The 10543-nt window shown below is 37.6% G+C and overlaps 1 protein-coding gene across 1 annotated transcript; it reads left to right on the plus strand.

The window, feature by feature from the left end:
- Positions 1–1450: 1450 nt before the first annotated feature.
- LOC135735332 (uncharacterized) lies at positions 1451–7356 on the plus strand. The gene is made up of 6 exons (XM_073812180.1): positions 1451–1900; positions 3525–3912; positions 4248–4315; positions 5959–6027; positions 6284–6326; positions 7195–7356. Exons 1-6 carry the CDS (start codon positions 1717–1719, stop codon positions 7253–7255), a joined length of 813 nt encoding a protein of 270 aa, XP_073668281.1. The 5' UTR covers positions 1451–1716; the 3' UTR covers positions 7256–7356.
- Positions 7357–10543: the final 3187 nt, after the last annotated feature.

The following is a 10543-nucleotide window of genomic DNA, read 5'->3' on the forward strand; positions in this document are numbered from 1 at the left end:
GCTGGTTCCTTTATTAGTAGTAAATTTCCATCACCTGTTATTCAGATGGAGCAGCATTTACTACACAAAGCCATAGTTCACTGACAAGCTGAGCCGTATGGCATACATATCGCAGGGGAGACATCCGCAATAATTAATGCGAAATTGCCCCGATTGTCAATTAACTTCGGCTTTATGTAGTAAATGCTGCTTCATCTAAATAGCAGGTGATGGCGATTTACTACTAACCAAGGAACAGGCTTTACTGACAAAATGCGCATGCAATTTATCGCCCATCCCTACTAATAGGCAATGTCCATGGTAGGGCTGCACGATAAATTGCATGCGATTGTCATATGCATCTTGAAAGTAAAGTAGATTCCTTAATTAGTAGTAAATCACCATCATCTGAATTCAAATTAACCGGCATTTACTACACAAAGCCGTAGTTCACTAACAAGCTGCGCTATATCGCATTCATTATCACAAGCGATATGTCCACGATGATGAGTGTGAAATTGACCCATCGCATGCAATTTATCATGCATTCCTAGTCCATGGGTATATTAAAGTTTCAAGGCAAAATCAAGTGTATAATTAATAAGTGTAGTTGTGAAAACTTTAAGATTGTGGTTGGACCATAATAATAAAAGCAGTGTTAATGTAGTGAACAAAGAAACTCAAAGTTAAGATAATGTCATTAGCTTATTCATATTTTTTTTAATATATAAGAAAATGGCATCATCTTAACTATCGCATGCAATAATGACAACTTAACAAATAATGTGGCCAGATAATGGACATTCATATTTTCTATTAAAATATGGATAACTAACTGACTTGGTTTCTACCATCAGGACTTTAATTTTATTAAAACATGCCGGTAAGTTGACTCAGCTGCATATTTAGTCTGTCTGTTCAATAATTGCATTCACTTGGTATCCAAGTCATTATTTAGGCCCTTGTTTAAAGGTGCTAGAAAATCATCAGTGCTTGATCAACTGGACCATAGTTTAGAACCTTTTTTGCTTATCATCCCCCCCTTGCTCTCTCTGTTTCTCTTCCTTAACTCAGTGTGGGAAGCTGCTAGACCTTAAGTCCAGGCAGACGGCCCATATGCAGTTGTTCCGGACCAGAGCCAAGGAATGGGCACAAAAAGTCAAGAAGTCCCGCAATCAGGGAAACATTTTTGATTACAGTGCCCTGCTGGTAATATGCATTTGTCTTTCTCTTTTGGTCCGAAATTTCAGGTTCCTGTCAAGATTACAGAAATATAGAATTTAATTTACATTGTGCAGGGAAACAACAACTATTGTAATGTCTTTTAGTTGTTTGTCATGATGTCCTCAAACCAACTGCATTTGCAATATTTTAGATAATAATGAGCTAGTCTAAATTTACTATTGTTTTATTGTTTTATTAGTTTCATTTTCAAATTGTTTTATTACTATCAAAGCAACATACAGAATTTAACCCTGTCTGTATACATGTGGCCTCTTTATCCAAAGGAAATTCGCACTGAGGTTTTCTTTTGGTTCACTGGTTATGCATTAGAATAGATTAGGTATAAATCACTGCTGATGCTGGGGAAGTACAGAATCTTACAGAGAAAAATCACTCAAACACATGCTAAGAATAGTGGACTTGTTCACTCTTACAGCTTGTATGTTGTATAATAATAATAATGTGTTTCTTGACATGTAAGCCTGCTATGGAAATCTGTCTGTGTTTGCTTATATGCTTTTCTTTGTTAAGGTGGAGAAACTAAAGGCCCTTGGGTACTTTCCCCTCCTGCTGTGGGGAAAGTACAGACCGCAAACCAAAAAGTGGAATGCCCAGCTCCAGTGCCCCTTTGAGCTGCCAGTGGTAGCCCATGCGGTCCTGGAGAAGATAATTTGCCTTTTTGAAGGTTTGTTAGAAGGTACGTCACATCACAACATTAGTATATTCATGACACTATTGGGGGGGGGGGGTTACATTAGCAGTTTTGGTGCGCACCTGGGTCCATGTTACGTCAGAGTTCCCGTCTGAAAAGGGTGGTCTGGGGTACGGTTTGTGTTGACTGCGGTACGTTATCCTGCTGATATAAACACAATCCATCTAAATTACGGAAGTGGACCATTATTAATGACCCATGCAATCCACCCCAGAGTCTATTGCAGGGGTGTCCACTCCTGCTCCTGGAGCGCCGGTGTCTCTGCAGAGTTTTATTCCAACCCTAATCAAACACACCTGATCCAGCTAATCAAGGTCTTACTAGGCAGACTAGATACTTGGGTAGGTGTGTTGAGAGAAGTTTTAGCTAAACTCTGCAGGACACAGGACCGACTTTGGACACCCCTGGTCTATTGCTATCTAGGTGCGAGAATGCCGCGCTGTAAACATAATTTCTGTTAATTTTCTGCTTGCTTCTGCAATCGCCGATGGACAGCACACTTTCTTTTGTACAATTGGCAGCACACAGATGCAAGTTGGTTTCTGTATTTGTTCTTTTATAAAAACCAAAGGTCCAAAAGAACAATGAGGATATACGTACAACTTCATTTTGGTAATTTCTCTTACATAGTAGGCTTGTCGCGATAGTCGGTGTAACGCTGATTACCAGTGCTTCAGCCTCTCAGTCCTTTACTGTCATTTTAATCTTTTCGTGTAATTAAATAATTTAGTTTCGTTAGAGAGAGCAAACACTTACAACTGAATGTGTCTGCTGCCTGAATAGGCTTTATGCCCAGCTGCACTACTTCCTGAACTTCAGCCAGCTCCTTGTTTCCTGTCTGCCATTATTGGACAAACTGATTACTCCAGGTGTGTCTGATTATTGTTGTTGTGACTACTGAGGTCAGGCACACCTGGATTAATCAGTTTGTCCAATAATGGCAGACAGGAAACAAGGAGCTGGCTGAAGTTCAGGAAGTAGTGCAGCTGGGGATAAAGCCTATTCAGCGGAGCTGAACGAGCGTCACATCCTGAGCAGCAGGTTTCATTTATTTCATTTATTCCTGTCAGAGTGTGCTGACACCGCAGCAACCCTATTGCATAGTCTAGCAACATCAGTAAACGTCTGCAGCTTGATGATGCAAGTGTCCCCAAAGCTATCGAACCTAATATGAAACCACCCTAAGATTGATCTTGCATTGTGTACCTATCCAGATAGATCTGATTTAAAGGTGCTGTTTTTCCTGTGTTTTCGAAGCTGTGATATTCCGGGAAGTAGATGACTGTAGTCCAAACCGCCCATTCTCTGTAATCCTTGAAAAGTGAATTCTGTTAAAGAAAATAAATCGCTTGGCAGTGAATTTTGACCTTAATAATTTTGCAGGTGTAATTTATGATCTAACAGCAACATTACACACTAACTAAAGTTTGAAAAATGGGATCAGGAAAAACGGCATCTTTAAATGTCAGTACAGATATTTTCTAGATAGCTGTTGGTGTGTATTTCTGTTTTCCTTATATGTTTTGTTGTAAACTTTTTATATTCTTTTTACATTTTAAACCATTTACTGCATATTAAATGTCCTGTTTTGTTTAATATTTTATCGAAGCATGTGATCCTCAAAGTGAGGAGTTGGTGCAGCAAGAGAGGCCGGGAGAAAATGATACAGAAAGAGAAATAAATAACGAAGACCAGAGTGGGCAGGAGGAGCAACGTGAAAAAGATATCGAAGACCAGAGAGGACAGGAGGAGCAACATGAAATAGGAGAGACGGAGATGACAGACATGCAGGAGATGGAGATAGAAGCACAGGCTCAGGAAGACAGAGTAGAGAGTAAGAGAGAGGAAAGAGGAGAGATGGAGGGACAGAAAGACTATGATGAGCTGAGACAGATGGGGACAGAAGTGATGGAGGCAGACAATGAGAGAGAAAAGACAAAGGAAGTGGGTAATAAAAAGACTAAGGCAAAGAAGAAAGAAGTGGCAGCAGCAAACAGGTAAGTGCCATCACAGAATAGAAGATGCAGAGCAATCTCCACAATGTAGAATTTTAGATACAGAATTGTAAGGAGAATGTCTATGTACAAAAAGGAGTAGCACGGCACACTACACAGAAGTCAGACTGTATTTCACAAGTTGCTTTTTAACTTTTTCATACAACATGGAGTTATTTGTATGGCTGCAGTTTGGCATCCAGTGTGTCATAATCCAAGGTGGCCATGCCCAACAGTAGGTGATCAGAGAAAGCGTCAACAGATTGTCCTGCATTGCATTGTACTTGCAAGTATTCACCTGGCTTGCAATTTACACAAGTTTTTGTTTCTCTAAACAGGGAGTCAGCAGCTGTCCAAATTTTAAGTAAAAAGAAAGGAAATAGAAGACGCCGAAACAAGGATGATGGTAGGGAAAATAAATCAATACTTTATTTGTACCTAATCCTAGTCTAAGAAAAAAAAATGTAATGTAATCACGTTTTCACACACATTACTGGCCTGATAACAAATATAAACCTATTAATGTGATACTACATTTCTAATTAACTCTTTTTGGAGTTTTTGGGGCTTTCAGGTGGTGTATCTTTTGATCTTTGTGGGACATTGTTGATACTTTGCTGTACTCTGTGCTATTTGGTGCTCCGGCATTTTGGAATACTGTGATTCCTGTAACATCCTCTGTGGCACATGGAGATCTGTTGTTGTATGTTTATTACAATAAACAAAGCTAGAATTTCATGGCTCCAACACACTTAACAAAAGCCGGGACAGAGACATGTTTTCAACTTCTCAACACTCTGTGATTGCTATTCTGTTGATTGTCGTCTTCGTGATGTGTCATACAGATGTGGACAAGCAGCAGGACACTGTGTCTATGAAGCCACGCTGTTGTAGCCCATGCAGGGGGCCTGGCATTGTCCTGCTGAACTAAGCATAAATTTCCTAGTTGTAGACTTCTCCACGATGTCTTTCGAAAATCCAATTCATGACTATGCCTCAACACACATGCAACTCACCCATGCCATCACAGATGCTGGCTTTTAACACGCTTTGCTAAAACAATCTGGATGGTTTTTCATCTTTAGCATAGAGAACTTGAAATGTGTATTTCCTGACTTAAATGTAGACTTATCTGACCACAGCACAAGGTTCAACTCTCTTTCTGTCCATCTGAGATGACCTCAGTCCCAAAGAACTTGGTGGTGTTTCTGAATACAATAAATTAATGACATCCTCTTTTGAGTAATATATAGTTTCAGGCTGCGTTTCTGGAAGCAGCAGTGTACTGTGTTACGTGATAATGGTTTTTCAAGGTACACCCAAGCCCATGTGTGTCAGAGAAGCATGATGGTTTCTTGGGCAGTGCCAGCCGAGGGCTCGAAGGTCATGCACATTGAACAGTGGTGTCCAACATTGCGCTTATGCACTGAGAGGTCTCCAAATTCCCTAAATCTTTTCACAATACACAATATTATGTACTGTTGATTTTGAAAGACCTTAAAACTTTCTTTCTGAACTGAATAACAATTTTCTCACAAATTTTGGGGCAAAGGGGCGAACCATGACCCATCCTTGTGTTCAAAGACTGATGCTACTTTTATGTCCAGTCGTTACCTCCTCATCTGTTACCAATTAGCCTGCTTATTGTTGAGTCTTCTAAACAGGTGTTACTTCAATATTCTCTTCACATTTAATCTTATTTAACCCTGTCCCAATTTTTGTTGAGTGTGTTGCTGGCATGAAATTTTGTTTGTTTGTATTTACAATATACAGGTCAATGCTGGTCAGCCAAACATATTGAAAATCTTTTCTTTCTTTTTTTAGATAGATAATTTGTTAACTTAAGATCACAGAACAGATTTCTTATTGAATTTTTATCTGGAAATTAATTTGTAGATTACTCTTCACTGTTATTACATTATCTAGCTAGAATTGTGACAATCAGGATCTCTTTGATGATTTACAATCTTTCTGTGGTATTGTTTGTATTACTGTTACATTAAGCTGCAATGGTTTGTATTTACACAATTTGTTAATTTTTCTTTACAGCTTGCCAGTATCACAGCACATTAGACATTTTCCCAGTCAAGTATGTATCCCAGACACGTGAAAAAAAGGTACGTACCTTTACACAGAACATTATCTACATCTGTAAGTGCATCAATTGATATTATACTACACCAAAAGAATAGTGCTGAAATTGTTGCCTTTTGTCAGAATAGTCTAAATAAAAAGAGGGAAAAACTTTTGATGATTATATGGTGACAGATTTTTAGAGGCTGGGATAATAACAAAATATTTCATTCTGATTAAACCGAATAATTAATTCCTAAATAAATGTATGACTTTTTGTCTTTTTACCATCTTCCCATGTGCTGTAAAGAAGTACTTGTGCATTGGCTCCCGTGTCCGTCGTGGTAATGGCAGCTTTCTTGTTTAACTGACTTATGAGTTGTCTTTAATGGGACAATTAAACCTAATTAAAAAGCCTGTCTGATTTGCTATTAACTCTTTATACATGTATGCATTTGACTGATGCTTTTATCCAATGAATCTTACACAAGCTTTACATTTTATCATTATATGTGTTCCCTGGTGCTACCCATGACCTTTTGTGCTACTAACACAATTCTATATTATACAGTAGCACAAGTTATTTAAGTTTATAAGCACCTGAACATTGCAGTTGTTTTTGGGAAGTCAGGCAGGCTGTTAAATTGTGAGGGAATGTGGCATTTGTTTTTGCCTACAGAGTTAAGCTTTATCACAGCAATTTACATGTACTGCTGTTTTTAGTGTGATTTGTGGTGACATTTTTCTAAGTAATGAGGGAGCCATAATTGATATGCTAAATTTTGATTTGTTTTAAGGTAAGGGCTTACAGTCAATTCGTAATTTCATATTCAGTAAAAATGGAACCATCTGCTTATCACACAATACAATTAGATACACAATATTAGGTTCATGATTTAATATTACCATGATGCAACATAATAAATATATCTTCAATGACAATTAAATTGTCAGTTTATTTCTGAGATGCAAATCTTTAACATAAACAACAGTTTAAAATGTCATTACAAATTGACAATAATATAATTTGGCTATAAATGTACATGTAACATATAAATGTTCTCTTTAGCTTTCTGCTTTCCCCACCACATTCTGTCTGGGAATTGTGTAGAAGCCTAACAGGATTTGTAAACCATGTCTCATGGTACCCTTATATTTTACACATTTCAGAAATTAAGTGCATAATGTGTTTTATTTTGCCATTTCTTTCAGCCAAAAGGTCTGGCCCCCATCTTGGGAACCGCAGGAGAATATAAAAATGACTGTTTCTTAAAAGATCTGCAATGAAGCTGTAATGTTGGTCCCGTTAAACTGGGCCATGTTCTGTTCTGTGTACTAAATGAAGAATTTCTGTGTTGTTTTAAATAAAGTATTTGTTTATAAATCTCATTTCATTATTTGTTGGCAAGGACCTCATACTTTTCAATGCAGTGGGTCAAAGTATGATTATGCTTATACATTATCTCATTGAAAAAGCAGGAAAGATTATTTTGAGAGAATGTTTTTGACATTTTTGGGCTGTGATAAAGCTGGAGGATGCATACACCCCCTTGTACATCGCACCACAGATTCCCTTTGTTTTGTTTTTTTGGACAATAACCACTGTTTTTACAATAGCTGCTGTCTAAATAACCTTTAAGAACCTTGTAGTACTCCGTATATAGCCAGTGTTTTAAATAACCTTACAGTTAACAGTAACCATATTACTTTATCTCGGCACATTGTCTTTTGGGGCAAGTTTTCCATGTGTCAATGAAGGTTATTGCTACAATACACTCCATAAAAAATGGAAAGGAACATGCAGGTGTATTTACAATTTAAAGGTAGGCTACTTTATTGGCATGATTGTGTGTTACAATACTGCAAAAGCGTTATACAGAAAACAAAATACATACAATAAAAAAAACATTAAGGTTATGGGTACTACTATAAATACAATATGAAGAGTTTGGTTCCAAAACGAGATGATAAAGATTTTAATATGTTATCATGATTTAATTGTGCAACGTTTTAGCTGTTTTTTGTTATGAAGGCTTAAATCAAATCAAACCAACTGCAGTTTGATATTAACTGAAATGCACATTTAAAAAATAGATTTTGAAAAAGTTATCTCGTTTTGGAACCAAACGCTTCATATCATATGATAATATTTTAATTACTAAACAGACTTAAATTATCACTGAGCAAATGAGAATGAATAAATAAATACGCAATAAATGACAAACAATTATTTTCAGTGATGGGAATAACGGCGTTATTAGTAATTGGCGTTAGTAACTGCGTTATTTTTTTCAGTAACGAGTAATCAAATAAATTACTGTTACCCCGTTATAACGCCGTTATCGTTACTGACATTAAAATGCTGCGCATTACTAAAATTGATCTTACTGTAGTGATTTTCAGCCGCGTATGCTCACTCTCTCAGCCAAACACTTTTTCTCTTGTGTGTGTTGTGAGAAACATAACGGATGGTGATTGGCTTAATTTCCATCGGTAGCCAACCAGAGGCAGAGTTCACAAAAAGGCCCGCCCACACGCGCAGTCCAAGTCCGAGGAGCGAGCAGCAGTGTTAAAAAGTTTGAGCAACTTCGTCACTTTGTCGCTAGATTTAGCAACTTTCTATCACTTTAGCGACTTTATAGGACAAATCTAGCTATCTTTTCTGGCGTGGTTGGAGACTTTTGTAGACTGACGTGAAAATACGTGTCGTTTTGTCTTCTCAACGAGCAGCGGTGCAAAACGACACCGTTTTGGCTTCGTAGACACAGAGTCCATGTGCTTGACTGGCCTGCTGCCAGTCCAGATCTGCCTCCTATTAAGTGTGTATATCAAATCATGAAGAGGAGAATCAGACAATAGCAACCACATACTGTTGAGCAGCTGAGCTATGTACCAGCAAGAATAAATAAAAATTCCAATTGCAATGCTTGCACCAGGGGCGTCGCTAGACCCCTTTTACTGGGGCACGTGCCCCAGTGTAAATCTTTTGTGCCCCTGTGTAAATCTCAAGTTTACATTTTAGCAGTTAACTAGTTTATTCCTTTACAAAGACAATCGCGGCAAAACGGATCTATATGCAATGTAGTTACCCAATTCACGTTTGAAAAAGCGACGCAACAGTCGCACTGACGCGTGCACGCCTCAATTCATGTCCGCGTCCGCGCACGGACATGAATGGGTGCGCGGACGCGGACATGAATTGAGGCGTGAAAATACGTGTCGTTTTGTCTTCTCAACGAGCAGCGGTGATGCTGCTGACTGTGCCCCATCTCAAAGCACTGACATGCAGCCCGGTCATCGCGCATCAATCACTCCAAAAACACCGGCGACAGGGCGATGACAAGTACAACAAGCTCAAAGGTAGCGGTCGCAAACACGAAGTATAAAGCACTACTTTTCCATTGTTGAGGTGAAAGGCAAGAATGTTTGTGTAATGTGCAACTTATGCCCATGAAGAAAAAGTCTCTCCACGTCTGTGGCAAGTAATTCTGATCTAATAAAGCACCTCACATCGTCACATGCTGCCACAAAATTAGTGATTTCTCTTTAGTATCCATTTTAGTCATTTAACATATTTAATTTTGTAAGGGGCATTCAAGTTATTTGAAATAATAATTTTTTTTAAGTAACGCAGTAATTACTTTTCCTGGTAATTAATTACTTTTATAATAATGTAACGCAGTTACTAACTCAGTTACTATTTGTGAAAAGTAATTAGTAACTATAACTAATTACTTTTTTAAAGTACGTTCCCAACACTGATTATTTTACAGTCATAATCTCCCATGCAAATATGTGCCACAGTAGTTCTAACATAGTCGTTACTCCAGATGTAACGTTCCACTAGGCTGCTTTCTAGCGAGAAATGTGAATTGTATTTTCGCAATGTTTGATCAGTGGATGTATATTGTATTTAGTTCTATCTCTCGTAACTTTTTGTCCTTTAAGTCTAGAAATAACGATTTTGTTTTCAGTATTTGGTAGCAGAAAGTTGCGGAAGTACGGTGTGCAGTGGGCGGGCTTTGCTCAATCTTCTGGCTGAAATCTGAAATAATAATAAAATTATATTTACTTTTTATTAACACAGATCGTCGATATGCAGTCTAATTGCTAGTAAAGCTGTTGGCGAATAGATATATGATATATTTAATTAGTAGATATATTTAGTATATTTTACAACCCACCTTGCAAACCAGAAGAACTATAAATCTAGTGTTGATTTGTATCAAGCTGCATGGTGTGTCAGGGAATTGTAGTTTTTAAAACTAGTGCTTTTTAAGGATTTGGGGTTGTAAAAAATGAGTTGAGAGTATAGTCAGTGATTTAGGGGGAATGTGTAAACACACATATGCAATATTATAACATACATTTTATAAAATGTTAATATATTTTAATTTATAAGTAACACATACACTGACATACATGCACAATTTGGCATTCAAAACTAAGAGGCCCTGTATTTATTTATTTGTTTAAAGTTTTTTTTGCCCTTTACCACAAAGGGCAAATTGTTAATTTATTAATATATTCTTCCTTCCAACCCCTGTCACTGTGAGAAACT

The sequence above is a fragment of the Paramisgurnus dabryanus genome, chromosome 16 (genome assembly GCF_030506205.2).
Source record: "Paramisgurnus dabryanus chromosome 16, PD_genome_1.1, whole genome shotgun sequence".
In the NCBI taxonomy this organism is placed as follows: domain Eukaryota; kingdom Metazoa; phylum Chordata; class Actinopteri; order Cypriniformes; family Cobitidae; genus Paramisgurnus; species Paramisgurnus dabryanus.

Excerpts from the sequence above, each read along its gene's own strand:
- LOC135735332 (XM_073812180.1), top strand. The coding sequence starts at position 1,717 with ATGCTTTTCTTTGTTAAGGTGGAGAAACTAAAGGCCCTTGGGTACTTT. Across the intron at positions 1,901-3,524 it reads TTTTGAAGGTTTGTTAGAAG|CATGTGATCCTCAAAGTGAG; the intron begins GTACGTCACATC and ends ATTTTATCGAAG. Across the intron at positions 4,316-5,958 it reads ACGCCGAAACAAGGATGATG|CTTGCCAGTATCACAGCACA; the intron begins GTAGGGAAAATA and ends TTTTCTTTACAG.